Consider the following 27,824-nt stretch of genomic DNA (forward strand, 5'->3'; position numbering starts at 1 on the left):
GCCATCGTGTGTCTCTGTCGCTGCGGCGATGCTTGTTCACGTCGTGGGTGGCGCTTTGGCGCATGGATGCTCGCCTCGTTCTTTGGGAGTTCTGCGGCCGTTCTGAACGTACAGTTTGTTTACTTCCGCCTTGCGCACCAATCCCGTCAGCAGGCCAGCTGGAGGTACATTCATTGACCTACGGCCATCGCCTGGGTGTGTGCCACTAGCGAAGCCCGTAGGCGGGCTAAGCACTTACGAAGTAGAATTAGAAGTTACGGGACGTAACTCCAGTTCTACGAGTAAGTGTGTGCCCGCCTACCTGCTGGCCCCGCTGTCTGCTTCCCTTACTTGGCTGATTCAGAAAAGGGAGAATGGCTGCCTCCAGCTCGGGGTAAACCCTCGGGGGGCGTGGAGCTGCGCCATCGGGCGGCGGGGATTGGTGCGTTGAACTTTTGCTGTCTCAGTTGATTGGCTGCGCCAAGGGGAGTGCCACTAGCGAAGCCCGTAGGCGGGCTAAGCACTTACGAAGTAGATAAAGAAAACAGTAAGGCAGACACAGTAAGATAATGGAAAACCTGCAATGTTGCAGGCAAGGAACAGGAAAAAAAGGGGTAGCAACCTTACACTCACAGAGAAAAAATAGCCTTTGAGGAGTGTAGTGGTTCTCGACCTAGACCTGGTGTAGTGTGGTCTATAATGCTGAAAAAACTGCAAAAAGTGCATTTATCGGATTTTCACAAATAGAATAAAAGTTTCACAAATCAGAGACTATGGTTTTATGAATCTACAGTCTGCGTAGAATAATTCAGTCCAGATTTGAAGAGTCTAGGTGCAGTGGTTCCTGACCTAGACCTGGTGTCATGTGGTCTGGATGAGAAAAAAAACAGTGAAATGTGCCTTATCGCGTTTTCACAAATAGAATAAAAGTTTCACAAATCAGAGACTATGTTCTTATGAATCTACAGTCTCTTTAGAATAATTCAGTCCAAATTTGAAGAGTCTAGGTGCAGTGGTTCTCGGACCTACACCTGGTGTCATGTGGTCTGGATGAGAAAAAAACAGCGAAATGTGCCTTTATCGTGTTTTCACAAATAGAATAAAAGTTCACAAATCAGAGACTATGTTTTTATGAAACTGTAGTCTGTGTAGAATAATTCAGTCCAGATTTGAAGAGTCTAGGTGCAGTGGTTCTCGACCTACACCTGGTGTCATGTGGTCTGGATGAGAAAAAACAGTGAAATGTGCATTTTTTGCATTTTCACAAATAGAATAAAAGTTTCACAAATCAGAGACTATGTTCTTATGAATCTACAGTCTCTTTAGAATATTCAGGTCCAAATTTGAAGAGTCTAGGTGCAGTGGTTCTCGACCTAGGCCTGGTGTAATGTGGTCTGGATGAGAAAAAAAACAGTGAAATGTGCGTTTATCACGTTTTCACAAATAGAATAAAGTTTCACAAATCAGAGACTATGTTCTTATGAATCTACAGTCTCTTTAGAATAATTCAGGTCCAAATTTGAAGAGTCTAGGTGCAGTGGTTCTCGACCTACACCTGGTGTCATGTGGTCTGGATGAGAAAAAAACAGTGAAATGTGCGTTTATCACGTTTTCACAAATAGAATAAAAGTTTCACAAATCAGAAACTATGTTTTTATGAATCTGTAGTCTGTGTAGAATAATTCAGTCCAGACTTGAAGAGTCTAGGTGCAGTGGTTCCTGACCTAGACCTGGTGTCATGTGGTCTGGATGAGAAAAATACACTGAAATGTGCATTTTTTTGCATTTTCACTAATAGAATAAAAGTTTCACAAATCAGACACTATGTTTATATGAATCTACAATCTCTTTAGAATAATTCAGTCCAGATTTGAAGAGTCTAGGTGCAGTGGTTCTCGACCTACACCTGGTGTCATGTGGTCTGGATGAGAAAAAAACAGTGAAATGTGCCTTTTTTGCATTTTCACAAATAGAATAAAAGTTTCACAAATCAGAGACTATGTTCTTATGATCTACAGTCTCTTTAGAATAATTCAGTCCAAATTTGAAGAGTCTAGGTGCAGTGGTTCTCGACCTAGACCTGGTGTAATGTGGTCTGGATGAGAAAAAAAACAGTGAAATGTGCCTTTATCACGTTTTCACAAATAGAATAAAAGTTTCACAAATCAGAGACTATGTTCTTATGAATCTACAGTCTCTTTAGAATAATTCAGTCCAAATTTGAAGAGTCTAGGTGCAGTGGTTCTCGACCTACACCTGGTGTCATGTGGTCTGGATGAGAAAAAAACAGTGAAATGTGCCTTTATCACGTTTCACAAATAGAATAAAAGTTTCACAAATCAGAAACTATGTTTTTATGAATCTGTAGTCCTGTGTAGAATAATTCAGTCCAGACTTGAAGAGTCTAGGTGCAGTGGTTCCTGACCTAGACCTGGTGTCATGTGGTCTGGATGAGAAAAATACACTGAAATGTGCATTTTTTGCATTTTCACTAATAGAATAAAAGTTTCACAAATCAGACACTATGTTTATATGAATCTACAATCTCTTTAGAATATTCAGTCCAGATTTGAAGAGTCTAGGTGCAGTGGTTCTCGACCTACACCTGGTGTCATGTGGTCTGGATGAGAAAAAAAACAGTGAAATGTGCCTTTTTTGCATTTTCACAAATAGAATAAAAGTTTCACAAATCAGAGACTATGTTCTTATGAATCTACAGTCTCTTTAGAATAATTCAGTCCAAATTTGAAGAGGTCTAGGTGCAGTGGTTCTCGACCTAGACCTGGTGTAATGTGGTCTGGATGAGAAAAAAACAGTGAAATGTGCCTTTATCACGTTTTCACAAATAGAATAAAGTTTCACAAATCAGAAACTATGTTTTTATGAATCGTAGTCTGTGTAGAATAATTCAGGTCCAGACTTGAAGAGTCTAGGTGCAGTGGTTCCTGACCTAGACCTGGTGTCATGTGGTCTGGATGAGAAAAATACACTGAAATGTGCCTTTATCGCGTTTTCACAAATAGAATAAAAGTTTCACAAATCAGAGACTATGTTTTTATGAATCTGTAGTCTGTGTAGAATAATTCAGTCCAGATTTGAAGAGTCTAGGTGCAGTGGTTTTCAATCTGGACCTGGTGTAATAAGGAGTGGTTATACAGCAAAAACGGTTAAATTTCCCCTCAAATGTTTTCACAAATATAATAGTTCTTGTGAGGCATAGTTAATGTCTTACCCAAATGTCTAAAATGTTTACACATCAAGAAGTGTCGAAAAAAACAGGTAATCAGTGGATAAACTGTCACACTGCACGTTCATTTCATTTCCCCTTAACTTTTCCCTTAAGTGCCGAATCGGAAGCTGGCGAATCGGAAGCCAACTTCAGCGTCGTGAGAAATATTCACTCACCCTTCTATCAGTCTCTCTGAAGCGTCGCTCTTGGGACCACGGAAAGCTTTTCTCATAGCGTTAGCATCTGTAGGCGTTTTTCTGTGCTCTCCAACAAGAACGAGGCTCTGCTCCACCAGATCTCCTGGCGGCTTGGCAGTAGTTTGATGACTCTGCTGCGTTGATCACCATCAGTTTAAAGTTGGTATCATAACTTCGCCTCTGTTGTTTGCTCAGTTGTCCAGCGTTTGAGCCCCTTTGTTCCAGATGATCCGCCATTTTTCATCAGATCATTTGATCTCATTTCATCGCTCCACTCGCTCTCTGCTCAGTGATACTTTGGCTCCATCTAGTGGCGCGGATGCGTATTGACCATCTACCGTAAGTCCGCGATTATAACACGACCCCACTTTTGAGGATGCAATTTCTGGAAAAAAACATCGTCTTATATTCGAGCCAATACAGTAATTAAGTGTCTTCGCTTAAGAGTACAACTACTATTTAGAAAAATTGTGAAAGTTAGACCTTTTCTTCTTTCCCATTTGTACTGCTGGCGCAGTGGCGCTGGCGCCCCCTTATGGACGGCGCCCTTAGCATCTGCCTATACTGCCTATGCCTCGGGCCGGCTCTGAATCCTTCTTTCAGTTCTGGGAATTCAAACACACCACAGCAAGCCCACATGACCTCCAAAGTCATGGCCTTGCTGAAGGAGACTCCCATAAACCTGAGTGAGCCTGTGAGCCTGAGCTCAGGGCACCAACACCCTCTGTTACAGATAAGAATCTGTGTGACAGCAGGAGTGAAGCAAAAGTCAAGAAAAAAAAAAAACCCCAACAGATTGTGAAGCTTCTGGACTCCGAACTGCTGAGTCGTCTGTATTTTCAGAACTTGAAGCCAAATGTGGAGATGTTTCAGTTTGAATATCTTTGTCCTGGTGCTGTCAGTTTTAATCGCATTAACCACGATTAAGTAAGGGGGTATCACTGATTTTTTTAAAGTGCAGTTAAACTCAGAATTAGAGTTAAGTTCAAATCCTAAATTTCTGTTTTCTGATGTGACACTGCCCACTTAGGTTAAAAGATTCAGAAAAAGACATTTTTGTGTGTTAAATTTGTTATTTTGTGTGTTGATTATAAGATGTGATTAATCACAAATCATTGTGGTTAGAGTTGCAAATAATGAGTTGAAAACATTTAATCAATTGACAGCACTACTTTATGCACTTTGACAACTGTCATTGTTCTATTTCATCCCGACTGACCGCCAGAGGCGGTGCTGAAAGCACTGGAATGTTCCCTTCGTGCATGCATAGTTCGAGAAAGTATACCAACAAACATCACTCGTGACTCCCTGGGTGACCCCGGAACCGTATAAATACCAATTCCCTGACCTGGATTCGGCTCCTATTTTCTTCTTGCGTTAGTTCGAGGCTTGAAGAGTTGGGACGTGCCTTTTTTCGGCATACTATTGCTCGGTTGCTGGGAGCCTTGAGACCCTGTTGGTCGGAGCTGCGGACGCCCTCCAAAGGCTGCAAACGTGCTAACCTCTTCCATCTATGCCGCGGCAATGACCAGGTGCCGCGTCTCCTTGGTGAGGACAATCTGTGCAATCACGGTAAGATTGCTGTTTCTGTCTAGTGGATTGGGGGACTAACTGGAGAGCTCTCCTCTGCCGCACGCACACCGCCGCCGCTCCGTGAGCCGGTGGGGCTGTGCTGCAGGCTTGGGGAAGCGGCGCTGTGCACCACGCCGTGACTGCGTTGCGTTGTGGCGTGTGTGTTGCCTGCTGGTTGGGACGCCGGCTGTCTAGCCTGGCTGTTTCCGGCAGGTAGCGCCGCCGTTGGCACTGGGAGCGGGTGCCGCGAGGCGGCCGCTTCCCTCTCCCGTGTGTGATCGACTAGGCAGTTAGCTTCCCCTGTGTGATTCGCTACTGTTGTGCGGGCCGTGCAGGCGGCGTATGCCTCCTTCCCTCGGTTTTCTGCACTAGAGGCACTTGTCAGTAGCGGTGCTTGTCAGTTGTGTGTGGCCGTGCAGGCGGCATATGCCTCCTTCCCTCAGTTTTCTGCACTAAGAGGCACTTGTCAGTTGCGTGTGGCCGTGCAGGCGGTGTCTGCCCCCTTCCCTCAGCTGCTGCACTGTTGTTTGTGACCCACTGCGTGCGCTCAAGCTGCACCGCGGCAAGACCGAGTGGGACCGCCTGGTGGCTGTTCCCCCTTCTGGCTGGGAGTTTGTGGGCTTCGTGCCTGGTGTTTAAGGTGGGTTGTGCAGGCGGCGTACGCCCTCTTCCCACAACCCATCGTATTCTGGTGTGGCTTCAGGTGGAGGACGGGCCGACTGCCTGGTGATGGACGGCTCCCACCGTTGTGTGGCCTGTGGGGTCACCCTGCAGGCGAATGATGGCCACGACCTCTGTCCGCGGTGCCTTGGCCCTGTTCCCCTCGGTAGGGATGAAATAGAACGAGAGTTAAGGCCTCAATATACTCCCCCGTCGCCGCCACGGCGTTCCTACGCCGACAACCCTACACCGCTACTGAACATATCTTGCTCCTGCGTCAAGGGAACGCCCTCCTCTGCCAAGCCGCTAGCAGTCACAACAACAGTGCGGCTTCCGTAGCTCCGGCTTTACCTAGACATAGATCTGTAGACATAGATTTCTAGACGTACGTATCTAGACGCGTGCATTTCCCGAACATATATCTGCATATGTGACATATCTGGTGACACCGGGCTGTGGTGGAGGAGAGGCTGAGCAGACCGTGATGAAATATTGGTGAAACTAATGAGCTTTTGGACGATTAAAGCCGTTTTCGAAGCGGCTATACACATAGCCCCGTCTGCTAACAGTGCTAACACTGCTAACAGTATAGGGATGTGCGCCGCTCAATTTTGGATCTCAATTTCTCCCGAAGCACTGTTCGGATCAGAAAAGCATTTCGGGTGAGTTCTGCTTTATTCTATAAACAACGCGAAAGCGGACCAATCACAGCCCTCGGCGTTCACGTCACCACGCGTCGAAACGACGCGAAGTCACAATTTTCGGGAGGCGCACGTCAAGCCCCGACGTAGCCCGACGTAGCCCGTCGTAGGGCTACGACGTCTACGTCGTAGGAACGACGTAGCGGCGACGGGGAAGTATACTGACGTATGTAACTACGGTTCTATGAATACCGGATGACCGCCAGAGCGCTCTGTCACTTGGAATCCTCGTGGTTACACGAGAAGATTCCGTAGGAGCCGATTCCGGGTCAGGGAACCGGTATTTATACGGTTCCGGGGTCACCCGGGGAGTCACGAGTGAAGTTTGTTGGTATACTTTCTCGAACTACGCATGCGCGAAGTGAACATTCCAGTGCTTTCAGCACCGCCTCTGGTGGTCCTTCAGGATTCATGGAACCGTAGTTACATACTGTACGTAACTCTCGTTTTGCAGAGTGGCAGTTTTTACACATTTGAAAACCTAATTACAGGCAGAAAACTTTTGAATATTCTGCTTCACATTGACAAATTCTTTGACACGTTGACAACTCTCACTGTGGACAGACAGACGGAGACACAGAGAGACAACAGTGAAGACGCACTGACAAATAATTCTGCTGCAATAACACCGACATAATAATGGGATGCAGCGAATTGTCCGCCTCACAACGATGGAAAGAGGTGTTCTCTGTGTGATACTAATGTTTTGCTGAAGAGTTACTGACAATGAAATTCCCAATCTGTGAATATCGTGTCAGCTTGAACAGACCCCGACCCTCTCCCCCCTACCCCCACTTTTCAAAACAAACTGAAGCCCTTGGCCACTTCTATTTCAGATTCAGTTGAGCTGTGTTCACAGTACAATCAGTGAATTCGTATTCTGATGTCAAACTTCACTCCAACACAAACTCTGAACATCCACAAGCCTCCAACACCTGATTCCACCAGAAAATCACCAAGCAGATGAGTATTTAGTCCATCTCTACACAAGGTGTGTGTTCAAAGGTCTCAGCACACAGAGGAGTGTCACCTAATCACACTGTGTGCAGGTGTGTTGTAGCTTGTTCTGTATACTGAAGATTGACATCAACACGAGCCACACAGAATGAAGGAGGGCTGAAGCCCCGCCCAATTCAGAAACTAAAGCATGAATACATTTTTTTTCAGCCACAACTCTGAGTGAGGAAACTACAATTTAACTCATGTTAAATCTTGGTTTAAATGTTTGTCCAACACGTGAATCACAAGAAAGCAGCTGTCAGGTTTGTGATGGTGTGAATGAAAGAGAAAAGGAGAAGTTAAAAAGTCTTCTGGTCTGTTCTGGAAGCTTCTAAAGAGCTGATAGATTCTTACCTGAACTCTCTTCACATCTTCTTACAGACACTTTTCCATGTGTGAGGAAACTTGAGGAGAGAAGAAGCTGCTCGGTGTTCCTCCCCGTCCGTCTCTCAGATCTGACGAAGACAAAGTCCACGTCTCTGCTCTGACGCACCCAGAGGAGCAAATCATTGACAGAGTCTGTTTAGAACCTGTTTCATGATGTTAGTCACAACTATAAAGTCAACGCGGAGTTTTAATATCAAGTCTGAACATTTATTTGGTGTAAGAAGTTTTCTCTGACAACAGCGGTGTTCAACCTGTGGCTCTGGTGCCACATATGGCTCTTTAGCTCCTCGGTAGTGTCTCCCTGACATTCCCCATTAGAACCAGAGTCAGTTATTTTCTGACATCTGGCACTGTTACTGTCAGTTCTGAGTTTTCATCTGGTGGTTTAAAGGAATACTCCACCCAAAAAACGATTTGGCCTCATTTTCTACTCACCCTCATGCTGAGAAACACTCTGGAGCACTTTTTTGACGTTTCAAATGCAGTTGGAGATGTTTGGGGATTTTCGTTGTCAACAAACAGGGACCGACAGAGCCCGACAGAAAAAATGGTCCATAAAATCCACAAAACGTTCCCATTTTCCTTCATACTGCTCGTCCGCTGTAATCCAAGTGTCCTGAGTGCGTAACGTCCATAATTAATTCTTAACGAGGTCATTTAGTACATTTTAAGAGCCCAAACAGTGCGCTCTGTACAGCTCCAGTGCATGTCTGCGCGCGCACCCTGAACTACGGAAGCCGCGGCAGACCAAGCAACACGCTTGTGCCCTTTCAGCAGGACACCGAATTCAAAGCTTTAAAACAGTAGCCAATCACTTTTGTGATTGTCCACAGCTCGGTTACTCACAGCAGAATATATACAGCGGAACTTCTTCTTCTACGCTTGCAATTTAGAAAAGTAGTCGCTGAAAGCGCGCAAGCGTCTGGCTTGGTCTGCCGCGGCTTCCGTAGTTCAGGGTGCGCGCGCAGACATGCAATGGAGCTGTGTGAGAGCGCCCTGTTTGGGCTCTTAAAATGTACTAAATGACCTCGTTAAGAATTAATTATGGACGTTACGCGCTCAGGACACTTGGATTACAGCGGACGAGCAGTATGAAGGAAAATGGGAACGTTTTGTGGACTTTATGGACCATTTTTTCTGTCGGGCTCTGTCGGTCCCTGTTTGTTGACAACGAAAATCCCCAAACATCTAGAACTGCATTTGAAACGTCAAAAAAGTGCTCCAGAGTGTTTCTCAGCATGAGGGTGAGTAGAAAATGAGGCCAAATCGTTTTTGGGTGGAGTATTCCTTTAAGTTGTTGGTTGACCAGGATTGGAAATCAATGTTTTTCTACTGCAATGTGCCTTGCTTGTCATCCCCAGAAAAGTGCGTCCAAATGCTGCCATATGTCTTTTGACTGAGCATTTTGTTTGTGTGTGTGTGTGTGTGTGTTCTGCTGCTGAACTGTGGTGTTTCGAATTTGCTGCTTTCCTTGTTAACTGGCGATCAACTTCCTGTAGCATCTGCTTCTAAAGCTGCCAGTAAGAGCCACTGATGCTGATACTGTGTCGAAATTGGGCAGCGGAGCTAACGTGGAGTCCCCCAGAGCGTTCAGAAATCCAGTTCTGAGGCTTTGAGCAGGACGTCTCCATGTTAAACACCTGAAATCGAATGTAAATGTGATTGCTCCAGCAGGTCTCATGACTGCATCACGTGGACAGAATCACGTGATCGGGCGATTTATGCAAAACTTTACCTGTAAAATAAAATCAACAGATGATTTATTTTACAGCTTTTCTGCACTGGCTTCACCTTTCACCAGCGCACCACTTGGTGGTGATGAGCAGATGAGGCCTCATGAACCTCTGTGTTTATTCTCTGGTAAAGAAATGTTCACCATCATGGATTATTATCATGGATTAGAAACTTTATCAATGCAACACAAGGTACATTTTTTATTTGTGAACCATAACTACATATGAAACTTTATCAGCTGTGTTCGCCTCATTTTTAAAGGTTCAACATGTTTTGTAGTTAAAGGTAAATTTGATTATGTTGTGTTTTATGAGGAATGACTTTAGTACCTTAAGATAAGAACGTACTTCTTCCTGCTCCTCCACTGAAATGTTTCTGGCTCCTCCTCTTCTTGCAAAATGCAAGAACACGTGATTTCTCATCAAGGCCACTGACCTCCATCGTATTTCCTCCTTGAGTGTGTCAGAGGTGAGAAGGCGGTGCTGCAGGTGTTACCAGATAAAGTGTCCTACAGTGCTGCAGTGACCGTGTTGAAGGTTCCTCCCAGAATCACAGCGTGCTGCATGGGGGGGCGAGGATTGAGGCGACCATGGCGCCCCGAACCCCCTGATTATGAGGCAGGGATCTGGAATTATTCATGACCAAAAAGATACTTTTTTTCTGACTTTCCACCAAATTAAATTTGCTTTTAGCCACAAAACATGGTGAACCTTTAAAACACAGCTGATAAAGTTTCATATATATTTATGATTCACACACAAAAACGGAATCTTATGTTTCGTTTATCAAGTTTCAGTCAATAATTCAGGATGGTAAACATTTCATTGCTAACTGTTATTGAACCTGATTTTTATGGTTTCATCCTTCTTTTTCAACAGTTTGGAGATATTTTCAGCATTTTACCTGTTAAAATCTTTTTAGCTCATTTTTGAGAAAGCATCGCTTGTTTTCTTTTTCAATGTTCAAACTTCTTTGTTTTTAAATTGTGTCAATTTTATGAATGTTTCAAACTGATTTGACTTTTTTTTTTTTGTTTTACAATGTTTTTATTTGTTTTTCATTTATTGTTTTCCCGATTGAAACCTTACAGAGCAATCGAGGTCGATCCAGTTTTCCATTGGACTATATGTAATTTTCCTGCCTTGAGGCTGCAGCCTGGATCAGCCTATTGGTTAATCTGTTCCTTTCTGTGTGGGCAAATCAGCAAACAGTGACCTCTATGAATTACTAAAGTTGATTAATTCAGCACGCTGAGAAACGTGTGTCATAAACATAAAAGGTAAGCTCTCCAAAGCGACCAAATTCAAAAACTGAGTCTTTTCTAAGAGTCAGAGTAAATGGAAGACTGTCATTGTGAGGATGAGTCTACCACACTGACTGCCAAGCGAACAGCCGACTTGGGTGTTCCCACAGCGCCGCTGTCCACTCTTGCAATTGTAAGAGACCCTGCACGCACAGGTGATTCAGCACCACCAGCAGTGGACAGCTCCGAAGACGCATTCACAGTGGAGTTGGGCAATTGATGCACACGGTCAACATACGACTTGATAAGGTTAATATGACTTAAGCTCGTACCACGGCACTGGTCCAGGGTGAAAATCACCTTGTTGTGGAATTTTTGGTGAATCAGAGCCAAAGATGACGAGTCAAGGTGTTGACGCTGCACAAGGAGGATTTATTGAGGATTGCAGAGGAAGCACACACAAATCAGCTGATTGAGAGCAAGGCTGTTGCTCCGAGGAGAATCCAACCCGACTCTGGCAGGACTTCTGGCCACGCCATCTCATATAGCAAGATCTCACGAGACTAGCAGACGCTGTTTCCAAGTGACTTCAGACAAAACAGAGCGGCCTTCACACTGTGTTCCTGAGAACTCTGAAAACAAAGCATTATTCCATATCAATCCCTCCTGTTGTTAAATTTCAATTTAAACAAAACCAGACACAAAATAAATTTGAATTTTAACAATAATCTAACTCACTACCGGAGACAGTAAAGCCAGACAAAGTAAAACCACTTTTCATTTGTGCCACACTTCAATATTAATGTTTTCCATAAACATTAATAAGATCAGTTCCTCCAAGTGCATCGTCATTTTTTATTTTCTATGTCCTAAGTTACCTATGTTTCAACGACCATTTCCATCTCCAACCTTGATTTTCAGCATGTGAGGTCCCCAATACCGAGCCTGTAAACTGGAGCCAGGCACAGGCAGCAGGACCAACACTCCATCTCCTGGTGAGAACTCACCATTCTTCACACGTCTGTCAAACCACATTTTCATCTTTACCTGCTCTCCCTCAAGATTCTGTTTGGCGATCTCACATGCCCAGTGCAGTCTGGACCGAAACAAGGATACAAACTCCAGAAGATTTTATTGCATTTCCTGTTTCAACCACTGGTTTTTGAGATGCTTCAGAGGACCCTGGACTGTATGCGTGAACACCAAATCATACGGATTAAAACCCAGGGACTCTTGAACAACTTCCTGAACTGCAAACTTTAGCATGTGGACCCCCTCATCCCATAGCAGGCAATACGCTCAGAGACAAGACTCCCAAAATAAATCCATGAGCTCCAGCGCGCCTTGGCTCTGGGGCCAGTAAGGGCTGGAATACACATGTTCGATGCTTCGCTGTTTCATGACTTGGGCAAAATAACCCCACATGAAATTGGTGCCACGGTTGGTTTGAACCACATTAGGCAAACCAAACAGTGAAAAAAACTTCATCAGCACCTCAACAGTAGAGGGAGCTGTAATTTTTGCAGGGAATCCAGTGGACGCACACAACAGGAATTTATTCCCAGATTTTGTTAGTGAGAGAGGACCCATACAATCCACCAGGCCACAGCGGAGTTGGTGGGATGGTCTGGTTTGGTTTTCCAATAATTTGACAGATTTGACAGGATGCAATGTACTGCGTCATGTCAGATTTCAACCCAGGCCAGAAGAAATGCCTCAATGTGCATACGTTTATCTGACTCCGAAATGGCCAGAAAATGGATAATCATGTGTGAAAGAGAACATCTGTGTATGATAAGGTACCGGCATGACAATCTGGGTTACCTGAAACCATTCCTCTGGAGCTGAAACATCATGTGGCGTCCATTTAGGCATGCGAATGTTATCACTCAGAAAATAACCGGTGTGAGGGCCAAAAAAAAGTATAATTGGATAATAAAGTATAATTGGATTATAAAGTGATAAAGTTTTCAGGGCATGGCCTCACAGGAGCTTTATGAACTTCTCTAATGAATGCAACTGGTTCAGTATGTTTCTTTTGGAGAGTTGGACGCATAGTAATTAAATGTCCAGGCTTCTCACAATAAAAACACATCACATCACCAGATTTTATCCCAGTAATCAGTCTGAATGTCAACACCAAAGATCAAAAAGAGATTCTTTCTCTCTGCCAAATTTCACAAGTTTGACCATACTGTTTCTTTAATTTGCAAAATCTTAGTCTAAAAGCCTCTGGCACGAGCTCATAGACACGCAAAATTATGGACTCAACGTCATTTTTATGGAGGCTGTCATCGGCAGACAAAGATGCATCAGCCTCTTGGGATTTCCCCACCAAGACACACTGCAGCAGCAATGTCCACATCTCTCCAGGCCATTTTAAGGTGGTGGCCACTCTTTCAGATAACCTGAACTATTTGTCCACATCGTTCTCGTTGCATGGACGGACCAAGTGGATATTCTTACTCAGGTCAAAGTCAGCTGGAGCATGAGGGTGAATGCCCAGTTCCAGTTTGAGGACGCAAATCTGTGTCCACTATTCAAACTTCCTCAGCTCCAGCTCTTTTTTCCTGTAGAGACAGCTTTTGGAACTCTTTCAGCTGAATTGCATCTTCTGCAGACATTGAAGCAGATCTCGAGCCCTTCGGTGAACTTTTTGAGGTAAAATCTCACGCTCCACTAAAGTCTCATCACCCCCGTGTGTCCTATGAGCCCCTGTACCTGTACATTTTTCTGCTGTCTATATCATTCTACTTGAAAATATGATTTAAAACCCAGAAGATGACCATAATCTAAAGCACTGTTAATCATGATCTTACTATGACAAACTTAATCAGCTTTTAAACAAAGTGAACTCACAAAAAACAGAAACTACTTTTCAGCTTTAAACTTTCCTGAAATGCACCACATTCTTATCTGTACCTGTTTCCCCACACTGTGATGACTGCAGTACATCTCATCACATAACCAGTCCACAGTTCACAGCAAGCCCAGGAAAGTTGCAAACATAACAGAGAACTGAAAGCTCAGCGGCTCCTCTCCCTTGCTAGGAACAAGCTTTAGTTTCCGAGCTCTTTCTCCCACCAGCATGCACACAATGCTCCCTCACAGCCTTCTGAGCTGAGTGCCTCCAACTCCCTGAACTAGCAGACTGCTTCACCTGGTTTCCTCAACCTGCTGCCTTCAGGCAGGGAGACACACCCAGACCTGATGCCTCACACACAGGGGGCGTGGCCTAAAGCTCAGCTCTACACTAACTATGAGTTCCATTAGCATCAGTTACTTACATGCATACAGACACAGCACAAAAACACAGTTATACCAATACACACACACACACACACACACACACACACACACACACACACACACACACACACACACACACACACACACACACACACACACGTTCATGAGAGAAACAAAAGAGTATATGTGTTACTGTCCACGGTGCTGAAACATCTACAAACATTGACTCAGTACAGAGATGCGTCTCTCCGGGATCAGTTTGACACCCCTGACTTAATATGTTGCTTCCCTCCCTGACACACACATGCACACACAGACAGGCACAGAGTTTCACATAAACTCACTCACACATAAACAGAGAGAGTAAATGCGGTACTGTCCATGGTTCTGAAAGATCTACAAACATTTCCTGCATACATTCTTAATACCTCACACACACACATTCACATATGTACGCAGGCACACGCGCACACAGTCTCATACAAACATACACACATCCACATGTTCATAAACAAGGAGAGAGAGAGTGCAAATGCGGTGCTGCCCATGGTGCTGAAACAATATCTACAAATAATTTGTCAGTATATTATATATATATATTTTTTTTTTCTTTCACTGGTATTTTATTTAAGCCAAGATTTCCACACAGTGCGCTAGTTGAATTCTGTCAGTATGGGGTATGTTGGAAGCACATATAGGCCTGTTGGTTGTTGTCCTGTATACTTGAAAGGCTTTATGTTCGGCCTTTTCAGTGCTTTTAGATGGATTATTAATGTCAATGTGTCATTATATGTTTTACTTAAGTAAAACACATTTGTTACTTAATTCTGCGTGATGTTTCCTGAAAATATATAGGCTACATATTAAATATTTTGTTTTACTGGTCTTGTGGTCTAAACTGTGAAGTGTATGGTCAGGGTTTACAGGTGGTTGCGTCCATCCCACCTTGTCCCTCCAAAACATGCCCGGTGTCCCACTTTTCGTCTTTCTGGAGGTGGTCACCCTACTCCAAGGATATCAGAACTTTTAAAACTAAATTATGTTCCGTTACTGAAATCAACAGAGGATGACCTCTTACGGTGGAGACGCTTACCTATATCTCTTATGGGGAGGGTTGCCACCATTAAAATGATGACTTTACCTAAGGTTAACTATTTATTTTCAATGATACCAACCAAACCATCGTCTGGCTTTTTCAAATCACTGGACGCTACAACAGACTAAAGACAGAGGTGGACTAGACTTGCCTAACTTTAGTAATTACTTCATAGCCAGCAAGCTGCAATATATCTCCAAATGGCTTAAACCGAACAATTTAGATGAGCCATGGCTGGATGTAGAGCAAGCATTATGTGAGGATCTAGTCATCTCTGACCTGCCATTCATCAGTCCCACCATCAAATCCCATCGGTGTTTTAAAAGTGTCAACATCAGTTCTTCTTTAATGGCTTGGTGGGACTTTCTAAAGCTAACCAAATCTTCTCTGATCCCGTGTAAACTCACACCCATCTGGAACAACCCGGACATCCTGCAAAACAAAAAGATGATAAACTTCACTCAGTGGAGAAATAAAGGAATCAGCCAGCTTGAACATATCATTGAAAATGGCAACTTTCTATCATTCAATACTCTCATCTCACAATATGGAATCAGCAGCACAGCATTTCTAGAATATCATCAACTTGAATCTATCATACCTTTAATCAATTGTAGGGACAGCTACCTCTCGGGGTCGAAGAATTCTTAAACCTCAGTTCCCCAAAGTTGCTATCAAAGATATATAAAATATTATCAAAGGTAGAAGATGAAATCTTCCTTCCAACCTTAAAATGGGAGGCTGACTTATCTAACAACTTTGACCAAAATGCGTGGTCACAAATATGTTTAAATACTTTCAAAATGACAAAGAATTCAAATATACAACGAATACAACTCAAAATTCTGCATAGAATTCACTATACAGGACGAAGGATGTTCCAGATGGGTCTATCACAATCTGATATCTGTTCACATTGCAATGATAACATGACTGACAGCTCCCTCCATGCCTTGTGGTCCTGCACACCAGTGCAGAGGTTCTGGCTTCAGGTGTGTGAAGACCTGTCAACATGGTTCACATGCAATATCCCTGCAACTCCCACACTGTGCCTCTTAGGTGATTTGGGTGAAATTAACATGTCGATAAACTCTGTCTACATGATTCTCACCATCTTGTGCATCGCAAAGAAAACTATCCTTGTAAATTGGAAATCCAGAAGTAATCTGAGTATCAGGCAGTTTAAGAGTCTTTTATTAGATCATATCAGCTTGGAGACGATGTCTGTCTGTTCAGAGGATCAATCAGCTGAATCGGGTTCCCTCTGGTCCCCTGTGATCAGCTCCATCACTTAATGTAAGGGGAAGATGAGGGCCTCTCCTCTTTGAGGGTCGGTGGTTGGTGGGGGGGGCCTGATGGCTGCGGGTGGTTGGCGCTGTCTTGGGGTCGGGATCTGGGCTGCTTCGCTGGGGGCTGTCTTCGTGTTTGGTTTGGATTGGGGGTGGGGGGGGCCGCCGGTTGTTGGGGCTGTCTGGCGGCGGTGGGGCTGGGGCTCCGGGGGGCCGGGGTCGGTGGGTGCCGGTTCATGTCCGGGTAGCCGGGGTGTCCTGGGGCGGGTGTGGCTGGGGGCCCTGGGCCCTGGTGCCTGGGGGCTGTCCCCTTCCATTGGGGTGGGGGGGTCGGCCTGGCTGGGGGGGCCGGTCGGCTCGGGCGTGCTGCCGCTCCCTGGGTCGGTGTGCGCCCTGGTGTCTGGTTGCTGCCCCGGAATCCAGGGCATCGGGGTGGGTGGTTGTGGTGGTGGGGGACAGGGGGGTGGGGTGGATGGGTGGGGGGGTGGCGGATGGGGGGTAGATAGGGGGTTGGTGGTGGTGGGTTGTGGAGGTTAGGGGGTGGGGGAAGGTGGGTGTGTGTACGTGGTGTGGGTGTGTATGTGTGAGTATGTATGTTTTTTTATGAGTGGGTATGTATGTATGTGTATGTGAGTGTGTGGGTGTGTATCTGGATGTGTATGTATATGTGTGCGACTGTGTATGTGTCAGTGTGTATGTATGTGTGGGTATGTTTCTGTGAGCATGTATGTATGTGTGTGTGGGTGTGTATCTGTAAGTAAGTATGTATGTCTGTATGTGTGGGTGTATATGTGTGGGAGATTGGAGGTATGTATGTGAGGAGAGAGTGTGGTGCCCTGTGGGGGGGGCCCCCGGTGGGTCTGGGGGCGGTGGGCCCTGGGTCTGGGTCCTTCCGCTGCCCCCTGTCTGTCCTCGCCCCCACTCCTTCTGATGCATGATGGGTGTGTGCTTCTTGGGTCAGTGGAAAAAAAAAAAAAATAGCAACGTATTTACTGCGGCCGGCAGAGCGGAACGACACACTTTATGTGGAATGTGGCAGTCAGCCTGGACCTGTACCTCCAGTTAGCTCCTGTTACCCGCCTCAGCCGCTCGCCGCTCCGCCCGACTTCCTCCTGGAGCCCGGCTGCTTTCCTCACTTCACGGGGAACTTAGTTAAACTCCAGACTGATGGTGCGTTCACACCGGACGCGTTGCAGGCGTCACGGGCGTCGCTTTTACATTCAAAGTCTATGGTGGACGAGCTTCAACGGACCTGACGCGCATCAGGTGCTTTTCGAGCATCGCTTTCCGAGCTTTTCGAGCATTGGCGAAGCGCGTCACGCGAAGTTGGGAAAATTGAACTTTCGAAGCGTCAACGCGCGCGTCATCCAATCACAGACGAGCACTCTGAGCGCTGATGCGGGCCAGAAGCTCGTCAAACTGGGCCCGGGAGAGGCGGAAGTACCGCCGAAAGCGAACCTCATCCTCACGCTGGCCCCGTGATCTGGGTCCGGCCCCGGAGGGTGTGAGAAACTCTGCGCTCGCCGGCGGGCACACACCAACACTGGACCCACCACGGGGGCCCACCGCCACGGCGCCGTGGCGGGCTGTTCCCCCGACCCAGCGGCCCAGCCTCCAACCGGCTTTGGCGGCGGGCGACGCGGATCACACCGTCGGCCGCCCCCGCCTCTCCGACCGGCTCCTCGGCGACCCGCAGCAGGACCGAGACGCGCGGTCTCATCCAGCGGCGGGCCCGCTCCGTAGGACCGCTGGGTGAGACCGCGCGTCTCGGTCCTGCTGCGGGTCGCCGAGGAGCCGGTCGGAGAGGCGGGGGCGGCCGACGGTGTGATCCGCGTCGCCCGCCGCCAAAGCCGGTTGGAGGCTGGGCCGCTGGGTCGGGGGAACAGCCCGCCACGGCGCCGTGGCCGTGGCGGGGGGCCCCGTGGCGGGTCCAGGGTTCATGTGTGCTCTGCTTCTCTCCCTGCTTCTCTGACACCTCCGTGCTGGAGCCGCTCACTGCGGCTGGCTCACATTTTGCCGAATTCGCCCGAAGAAAATCATAAACAGTTGGTATTCGGACAAACAAACGTCACACTCGGGCTCTAAACGACCACTTTGTCGCCTAATTAAAAAAAAAAAAAATCTTGATAAAGTTATACATTTGAAGAGTTTAGAGCTAAAGTGAAATCAGCTTTAGCAGATCGATTTCGGCACCGATTCCGCCATTGTCAACATGAAGACAGTACACAAGCTCCTCCCACTCCCGCGCGTCGCCAGCGTTGCAAGCGTCGTGTGTAATTTGAACACGTGTCGAATTCCACACTTCACACGCGTCAACTTTGAGGCGTCAGTGACGCCCGTGACGCTTGCAACGCGTCCGGTGTGAACGTAGCATCAGTCTGCTCCTGTGGCTGGAGAGCAGCTTCATCTCACAAAGACTCTTGATACTAATAAAACTCCTTTTCTGCTCTTGAGACTCAGATCCACGCTCTGTAACAAGAACTGATCCTCACTGGGATGTAAAATCATTGCTATCATTGGCTGAAAACACAGATCACACAGCATGAATGTCGAAGAATGAATTCACAAGGTGGTGCGTTCAAGTGCAATATGAAAGTCGGTAAATGGCATCGGTGTGTTATTTCTGAGTACTCGCCGATACCGATACCATCGTTTTAGTGCGGTATCGGGGCCACTGCCGATACCAGTATCGGTATCGGTGCAACCCTAAAAATTACTGTTGGATCCTGCTTTTGATCAGCGTTTTACAAAATTGAAAATTAAGGACCTGTTAAAACTTGTGAGGACCTGTTAAAATTTTCTGAGGACCTGCTGAAAAAATTTGGAGAGCCTGTTAAAATTTTGACGAATTTCATGCCCTGCATTGGCATAGCAGAGTAACGTAAAAAAAAGGCAGCGTATCAATCTGCCTTTTTACGTAAATGGTTTTTATATGGTGAAACCGACTGCGCCTGCGCGATCACAAATCATTGCGACGATATGACAGATAAAAGCAGAGCAGGCTGTGCCTTCAGGAGAGGGCGTGGCCTTCACTGTCATACAGTGCAAGGGTAAGTTACCGTATTGGCCCGAATATAAGACGACTCCGATTATAACACGACCCCTATTTTTCAAATCTCATTTTGTGAAAAAAAAAAAAAAAAGCTGAAGACAATAAGGTCACTCATAAAACAACTTTTTATTATACAATTATAAACTCAAAAACTCACAACTGAGATAACATTTCATGAGATATGAAATGAAAAAATATTACTGCAGTACTGAATAAAAAAATATATTCTCTTTCTCAAAATAAGAAACAATAAGCAACAAATAAGAAGCCTCAAGGGGTCCGAACTGCATAAATGATGTAAATAACTTTCCAGTGCCTTCAGCTGAATCAGGCTCTGGTGGTGGGCATTCCGTCTTTCCGTTTTTCAGAGACGTATTCACTCACCCTTCTATCAGTCTCTCTGAAGCGTCGCTCCTGGGACCACGGAAAGCTTTTCTCATAGCGTTAGCATCTGTAGGCGTTTTTTCTGTGCTCTCCAACAAGAACGAGGCTCTGCTCCACCAGATCTCCTGGCGGCTTGGCAGTAGTTTGATGACTCTGCTGCGTTGATCACCATCAGCTTAAAGTTGGTATCATAACTTCGGCCTCTGCTGTTGCTCGGTTGTCCAGCGTTCAGCCCCTTTGTTCCAGATGATCCGCCATTTTTCATCAGATCATTTGATCTCGTTTCATCGCTCCACTCGCTCTCTGGTCAGTGATACTTTGGCGCCATCTAGTGGCGTGGATGCGTACTGACCATCTACCGTAAGTCCGCGATTATAACACGACCCCACTTTTTAGGATGCAATTTCTTATATTTGGGCCAATACGGTACTTGTGCAGCTTCTCTGCTTGGCCAGGAGGAGTCGGTGTTGAGTCATTTTTACTGGGCTGTGAAAAGCACTAAATGCTGTCACTTTCAAACCGACAGGTATTATATATAGTACTATATCCGAAAATAAAATTTGAAAATTATATGTAAAATAATAATAAAGCAATTGAAAAAAAATTGAAAAACTAATTATTAAAATGGAATGATTTCATTTTCCCCTGTCAGTCCAGGGTCGGCAGCTTAAAATGAATAAAAGATCTCAGAAAATATAAATATTCCATTGGTTCAAATGAGCCGTTCTAAATTTATATGAAAATCCTCTGAGCTTCTGGACTCAAATGATATTAATGAGCTGCAGACGCTTTAATAAACTATATTTGTTACAGTTCTATTGTGAATAAAGCCAATCTTTTATTAAGTCCTGTGTTTGGGTTTGAGTCGTGTGTTTTTAACTGTTTGAATTCAGATGACCTTGAGTGACCTTCCATTCTTAAAGCAGAGGATTTAATCTGATGTGGGTCCATCCTTTGGAGCTGGAACAGCTTCAACTCTTCCAGCTTCAGGAGTGTTGATGGGAATGTTTTAGCGTTCTTCTAGAACAGGTAGGGCTGGACGATATGGCCAAAAATTTTATCACAATGTAGTTCATAATTTCGGTCGATACGATATAATTCCGATATCGATATAAATAATACAAAAGCCTCAGAAAAACTGTTAAGAATCATGTACATAATGTACTACCTGTAAAACTATCCAGGAAGCTCCTCCAGTATAAAATTTAAGAAATAAAATACAATCAATTCAATTAAATGTTTACCTTTTATTTAAGAAATATGAAATCACTTTCAAATAAACTTAAGTTTCACCTTTTTCAATATAAATAGCTTTAACTCTACACTTAAATACAGTTATGTTATTGTTATAGATTCAAACAAAGGTGCTTCAACCAGGAAGAAAAATAAAAGTGCTCAGAATTACTAAGGTTAAGCACAGAATTACTTAAGGTTGTAGTGATTATGTCGACACTGCAGCGAATCCCTGTACCTTTTTTTTTTTTTTTTGTGGCATTTGTCTTCACTGTTGCAGTATCTTGTAAATTGTAGACGGTCCCTTAAACCGCGCAGCACCACAGGCTGCTCATAGAAATCAATATTGTTTCTGATGCTTGATAGACAGATACATCTAATAACAAAGAGCTTGTAGCAAATAGTCCACCTCACAGCGATGGGATGGAGGCGCCCTTTGTATGTTACTGACGTTTTGTTAAAGAGTTATTGAGACCGAAAGTCCGTGTGGCAACAATGAGATGGAAAATTTAATAAAGATATATTGATGAACCCGACAACGACACCCTGGGAATTTCACCCAGGGAATTATTCAAAGTACGAAGGCACACTGGTTTGTTGCCCGGAAGAACGGCTTGAGACGTGGTTGCACTGATAAAAGACACAAATTTTATTAACAAATTGGTATAAAAAAAAAAAAAACATTCACACCATAAAACTCGAGGGAGGGGAAAGGGAGCATTTACCCTGGCTGAGGCCTAGTGGGTGGGTCCGGGTTTGTGAGGTGGAGGGACCATCCAAAAGAAAAATCAATCAATCTAAATCACCCAACCAGTGGCACACACACACACACAAAAAAAATACTCCCACCACCAGGAACACGCAAAGAAAATGGAGGGACGCCACCACTGGGTCACCAACACCGCCACCACCGGCCTCCAGCCACTGAAAAAGGAGAAGGGAATAAAACAGGGGGGTTGCAATCAAAAAGAAATCAAAATTAACAAAAGATGCACATAACACAAAACACAGTCACATACACAATCCACACGTTCACACACTCACTGACTCGTTCATACTAGAAGTAGGGGCGGAGAGCCCCGGTTGAAGACGGTGCCCCGGCCTGCACAAGGCAACGGGGGATTTGGCTCAGTCGTAGCTGCTGCGCCGTCGTCGGATCTCCTCGGCGGCACAGGCAGACCGTGTTATGCAGGTTGGAGGTACCAAAAACAAAGACTTGTGACCAAGCAGCTCAACCCCAGCAGCTGGAGACAATCAGCTGGAGACAAAGCAGCAGCGACGCTCCCAGCCGGTCACAGCGGCACCTGGGATTTCAGCAGATGCACACACGCACACTCAGAGGAGGGAGGGAGAGAGGACTCCAGCCACCAATGCTTTACCAAAGCGGAATAATGCAGCGAAGCCTCAAAACGGAGCACCCAACTGCACGGGTTCTTGGCACGTCATATCCAGGTCAGACCTGGATATTACGTGCCAAGACCAGCAGAAGTGCAAAAAGGATGATTGCTGGGAGGAGGGCTGCTTTTATACTGGGCCACCTTACCAGGCGGCCAATCAGCAGCACCCTGCACAGAGCACACACACCTATACTGCTACATCTACATCTGTGAACATGCTGCTAACTTTAATGGGCTGTTCAGTGAATGATATACCTAATTCGTAGCCACGAGTTAATATTTCGTGCACACGATTTATTATTTCGTGGCCACAACTTAACTTGTGGAAGCTTATTCAGTCATGTTTACATCACGAGTTTTCATTTTGGGGCTCAAACTTACTGCGGTGGAGCTTAGCTTGTAGCATGAGCTGAGGACAGCCAGCTGTGGTGTGCGTGCTGAGTGCTGATCACTCTCTTGCGGCGCTTTCTGTTCGGCTTGAGTCGGCGGCGCCGTGAACAGCAGTTAATAATTGTGAAACGCATACTGTAATGCACTATATTGTGGCGTTCGAGCGGCGACTTGCGGGCAAGAAGACGAGACGAGGTCTGCTCTATTGCTCAACCAAAGGGTTTATTGTGAAAACAACCAAGCAAGGGAACATGACACACCAACACCGAGACAAAATCATGGCGGCCCGTAGGCCCCAGGTCAGCCCCCAAGTAACCCCCTCGACCCACGGTCCGACACATGATGAAAATAAAAGCACACAAACAGCACATAACAACAAGCAAAACACAACCACAATGAAAGCAAACCCCAGGAACGCAGAGAAACCCCGCAAATGGCCCCAAAAGTCCCGAACAGGGAGCTCCCATAATGCCCCGCGGCTCCCCGGAACACTCAGTTCTGGGGCAGTGGCTCTCTAGCGCCCCTAGCAACCCCCGCGGTCGCTACATCGCCCCCACCCAAGGGGTTTAACGTCCCCGAAACCCCGTTAGTCCCAGGGACAAAAGTTCTCAAAAGAGTCCAACAGTCCAGGCCGCCTCCGGCGGCGCGAAACGCAACGCGGACCCTCCGGCGCCGGTCCCAGCCGGGGGTCCGCGCCAACAGTCCCAGGTCTTTCGTTGCCAGCTTCTCCCCTCCCGGGCGGCTCCAAATGCCAGTACAGGGAGAGCCGGTTGCGGTGAAAGGCCACCATGCGCCTGCACTTGCGCCTCCTAACCCGCCCTGGTCTCCCTCCGGCGGACCAAGGACAGGAGACACAGCGGTGAACATGATGCTGCGGCACCTCGCAGCGCCCGGCCCCCACCGAACCCTGGGCCATGTGCAGGACCCAGGAGACACGCCGACAGTCTTTGCCACGGGCCGCAAAGATGTCTCGACGCCGCCCCTGATCGTTGACTGCTTCAACGGTCCCAGCGGAGAGGCTGCACAGCGGCAGCGGCGAGGCCTCTGACATGGGGCGGCCACCGGGGGGGGTGGCCTCAGTGAGGCGCTGTCTCTTATCGGCAGACGTAGTTGGAGACAGCTTTTTGAAGGGGGCGGGGCCCTGCTCACGCTCGGTGGTTGGTGCCCACTCTGCAGGAGCGAAGTCGGCCTCTCGCTCAGCGGACGTAATTGACTACTGCTTCTCGGAGTGGGCGGAGTCGTCAGTCTGCTTTCTTTTGCAGCGTCTCTTTCGGCTCGGCCGACGCTTGCAATCCTGGGTCCCCAGGATGACGCTTCTCTCTGCGGTGTCGATGCAGCACGACCAGTGCAGCTCCTCGGCCTGACCGGAGCTCTCCACCAGCGTGTACCGGCCCTGGCGGCGGTCGGTGGTCGGCTTCCTCATAGCACCACCCCGCTTCTCGATCGCCAGAGCTCGCCTTCTCGGGGCCGGCGCCGGACAGTTTCTCGCGATGTGGCCTGGTTCACCACACCGATAGCAGCCGTCACTTTCACGGCACTCCCGGCGAGTTGTTTGGGGCGATGTGGAGCGCTGTGCCTGGCGGACTGCTTCGGTGTCTTCCTCGGTGGTGTCAGCCAGTCGAACCCAGGGCGGTGATGTAGCGCCGCCCCGCGGCGTGGAGAGGATCGTCTCAGCTCGCTCTGCTTCCCGGAGGGCCTCCTCCAGGGTCTGCAGAGTGGCGAGTTGCACATGTTGCCGCAACCGCTCGGGTGTGAGTCCCTGCAGGAACGCATGGAGGGGCAATTCCTCCAGCACGTTCACGGGAAAGGCGGGGTAACCCCGCCGCGCGAACAGCTGCACATCAGCAGCGAAGGAGCCCAGGTCCTCTCCCTCGTGGCAGCAGCGGTTATTCAGTTTCTCTCTCTCAGCGGCCTCTGTTGTGCGCCGCCTGAAGCGTCGCTCAAGCGCGGTGATTAATGTGGGCAGCACCTGCTCTTCTCCAGGCAACAAGTCGAGGAGGACCCGCTGTGCCTCACCCTCCATAGCCAGGGCGAGGTGCGCGGCGGTGTCTTGGTCACTCCAGCTGTTGTGCGCTGCAGCTACCCGCATCTGCTTCATGTAGACTTCCAGCGGGCTGGTGCCGTTATATTTGGGCAGCTTTACGGGCGTTTTCCCGCTCACGGCTGCCGGAGCCCCGGCTTCAGCAGCGCCGTCCCTCATGACGGCGGCCAGGGCGTCGTCTTCTTCGCCGTTCGTAGTCGGCCGCCCCCCGGCGGCCCGGCGGGTCTTCAGTGTGGCGGAGCTGTCAGCGCTAACGGGAGCAAACTCTCCACTAGTCGGCTCTTTAGCTCTCCGGAGCAGGCCCAGGAGAAGGTCCAGGCCCTTTTCGACGGCTAGGAGTAGCTCTTCGAAGTCTTCTTTCCTCTGGAGTCGCGGGTATGCCATCCCACTTCTGACACCAATGTGGCGTTCGAGCGGCGACTTGCGGGCAAGAAGACGAGGCGAGGTCTGCTCTATTGCTCAACCAAAGGTTTATTGTGAAAACAACCAAGCTAGGGAACATGACACACCAACACCGAGACAAAATTATGGCGGCCCGTAGGCTCCAGGTCACCCCCCAAGTAACCCCCTCGACCCACGGTCCGACACATGATGAAAATAAAAGCACACAAACAGCACATAACAACAAGCAAAACACAACCACAATGAAAGCAAACCCCAGGAACGCAGAGAAACCCCACAAATGGCCCCAAAAGTCCCGAACAGGGAGCTCCCATAATGCCCCGCGGCTCCCCGGAACACTCAGTTCTGGGGCAGTGGCTCTCTAGCGCCCCTAGCGACCCCCGCGGTCGCTACAATATCGAACATTTATTTAAAATTCATATCACCGTTATTGAATAAAAATATACCGCGGTACATATTGATATCGAAATTTTGTCCAGCCCCAAGAACAGGGCTCACTCTGACTCTGGATGTGGCTCCAACATACTTTGTTGGACGGATCAGGAAGAAAAACCGAGGTGAAAGTTCAGAATTTCTTCAGAAGCAATCATTAATGAGGACCCATAGTTTAGGACAGATATGAGACAGGAACCTCACAGAACACTTGTTCATATCACCACAACCATCCTGATATCAAACAAAACGGTCACATGATCATAAAGAGAAGCTGTGAACTGAACTTGTGGGGAACCATCATGGAGCAGTTCATTCAAGCTGCTCTTCATATTTTTAGCCACCAGGTGGCACTAAAGAGGACAGTGTAGAAAAGCTTCTATCCAGGCATCAGAGTTTCAGAAAGCTTCATTTGTCCATCAGGATTAAAAAGAGCTTCACTTCCAGCCTCTCAGCAGACTGACAGACTCAGACTCTCAGTCAGACTCTCCTTCAATAAGTCCAACTAAGACCAAACTGGTCCAATCAGGACCGGCTGGGCCGGATCAAAATATAAACGTCAAACTGTGATCAGAAGAGTCCTTTCCTCATCGTCACCATTGTTGCTGACAAAGACTTGAGGAGGTTAGAAAACGTCCTGAAACTTAAACTGACGACATATTTACAAAGTGTTGGAGGCTCCGTCTGTGAGCCCTGCTGAACTCCACTGATGTTCTCTGGATCTCTGATTGGTGCTGACAGGACTGCTGTCAGAGACAGAGACCGTCCTTCCTACAGAGGACACAGACTCACTGAAGAACCAGAGGAACAGAGTCTAAATCCAGCACAGAGAGGTTCAGTTAATGTGGTGTTGAAGGTGTAGAGGTGGATCAGAGAGTCAGAGGAGACTCTGAAGAAGGACAGAGAGCCAGCAGGACAGTCCACATACACTGCTACTCTACCAGAGGAGGAGGAGGAGGAGGAGATGGATGTTATTCTGTCATTGTGCCTGACAGAGTAACCTTCTTCAGAGCAGCTCAGACTCCAGGACTGATTATTCCATCCAAACACACACTCCTCGATGTTTTCTCTCCTCCTGATTCCTCTGTAACTCACTGATATATAAACATCTCCGCTCCACTCAACCTCCCAGTAACATCGACCACTCAGATCATTTCTACACAGCAGCTGATGAGTCCAGCCATCAAATCTGTCCGGATGATCAGGATACGGCTGCTCTTCACTCACACGTGTCACCTTCCTGTTGTTGTTGGACAGTTTGAGGTTTCTGCTCATTGAGTTTGTGTCCAGCTCAAGTTGAGAAAAATCTGTTTAAGAGAAAAAGAGAAAAGTCATCCTCTCACACGTGATGGATTTCTTCTCTCTGGACTTCCTGACATGTTGTTCATTCAGAGAAAGTTTCATGAGGAAACTTCTTGTCAGACTTCTCTTGTCAGTGATGTTTGAATGAATCAAAACCTTTGATTGAAAGACATACAGACACTGTTTGGTCCTCATCAGTAGGGCTGGGTTCCGTTTAACGGTACCTTAGTGGTACTGACCGAAAAACTTCGGTATATACTGGTACCGAACAAGAGATGTCCGTGCGGGTATCAGTTTCGGTTCTTAAAGTGGCTGCACGGTCAATAAACATGCGCGGAAACGATAGTTCAGTTCTTCTCTTTTACTGAAAAAAACGCTGCATCGCATCATTGAACATATTACCATGTCTTGTCGGCTCACACTCTTTTGCTAACAACATGCAGAGAGAGCCTGCAGCGCCCTTCTTCCTTTGTGGTGTCTGTGTAAAATAAGGCTGAACATGCAAACAGCACACCTAGTGGCATGAAGTGCAAATGCAGTCATGGCAACCTATGTACAAATTCACAACAAATGCAAAACAGTGTTGTCAACGCAGCACACGCAACCAAGAACCATCCGAAACCCCAATCTAGACAACACCAAAATAGAGTCGACAACCAACAAAAAACTGACAGAACCGTACATTTATATAATTTTTTTATTTTCCTTTTTCCCCCCTGATGAACCATAGTAGTGAACAGACTAGTAACTAGCAGTAAACTCAGGGCGTGCATCAAGAGAGGTCCACTACAGATCACCATTATTCTAACCACCACAAGAAGACAAGGTAACCCAGTATGTGAAGAGTGATTAAAGA

At 46.9% G+C, this 27,824-nt stretch overlaps 3 protein-coding genes across 3 annotated transcripts in view; all 3 read right to left on the minus strand.

Moving 5' to 3' along the window:
• The window catches only part of LOC115402059 (NACHT, LRR and PYD domains-containing protein 4C-like), an 868,403-nt gene that overhangs the window by 492,047 nt on the left and 348,532 nt on the right, over nucleotides 1–27,824 (minus strand). The window lies entirely within an intron of this gene.
• The window catches only part of LOC115402071 (uncharacterized), a 173,130-nt gene continuing 167,268 nt past the window's right edge, over nucleotides 21,963–27,824 (minus strand). The window contains exon 2 of the mRNA XM_030110510.1: nucleotides 21,963–25,252. Coding sequence (XP_029966370.1) covers nucleotides 24,005–25,216 — 1,212 coding nt within the window. The 5' untranslated portion in view covers nucleotides 25,217–25,252 and the 3' untranslated portion in view covers nucleotides 21,963–24,004. The remainder of the gene's footprint in view (nucleotides 25,253–27,824) is intronic.
• Nucleotides 25,297–27,824, minus strand: part of LOC115402266 (uncharacterized) — a 185,726-nt gene continuing 183,198 nt past the window's right edge. The window contains 1 exon segment of the mRNA XM_030110780.1: nucleotides 25,297–26,973. Coding sequence (XP_029966640.1) covers nucleotides 26,438–26,973 — 536 coding nt within the window. The 3' untranslated portion in view covers nucleotides 25,297–26,437.

This window comes from Salarias fasciatus, chromosome 15 (assembly GCF_902148845.1).
Source record: "Salarias fasciatus chromosome 15, fSalaFa1.1, whole genome shotgun sequence".
NCBI classification, from domain to species: Eukaryota; Metazoa; Chordata; class Actinopteri; order Blenniiformes; family Blenniidae; genus Salarias; species Salarias fasciatus.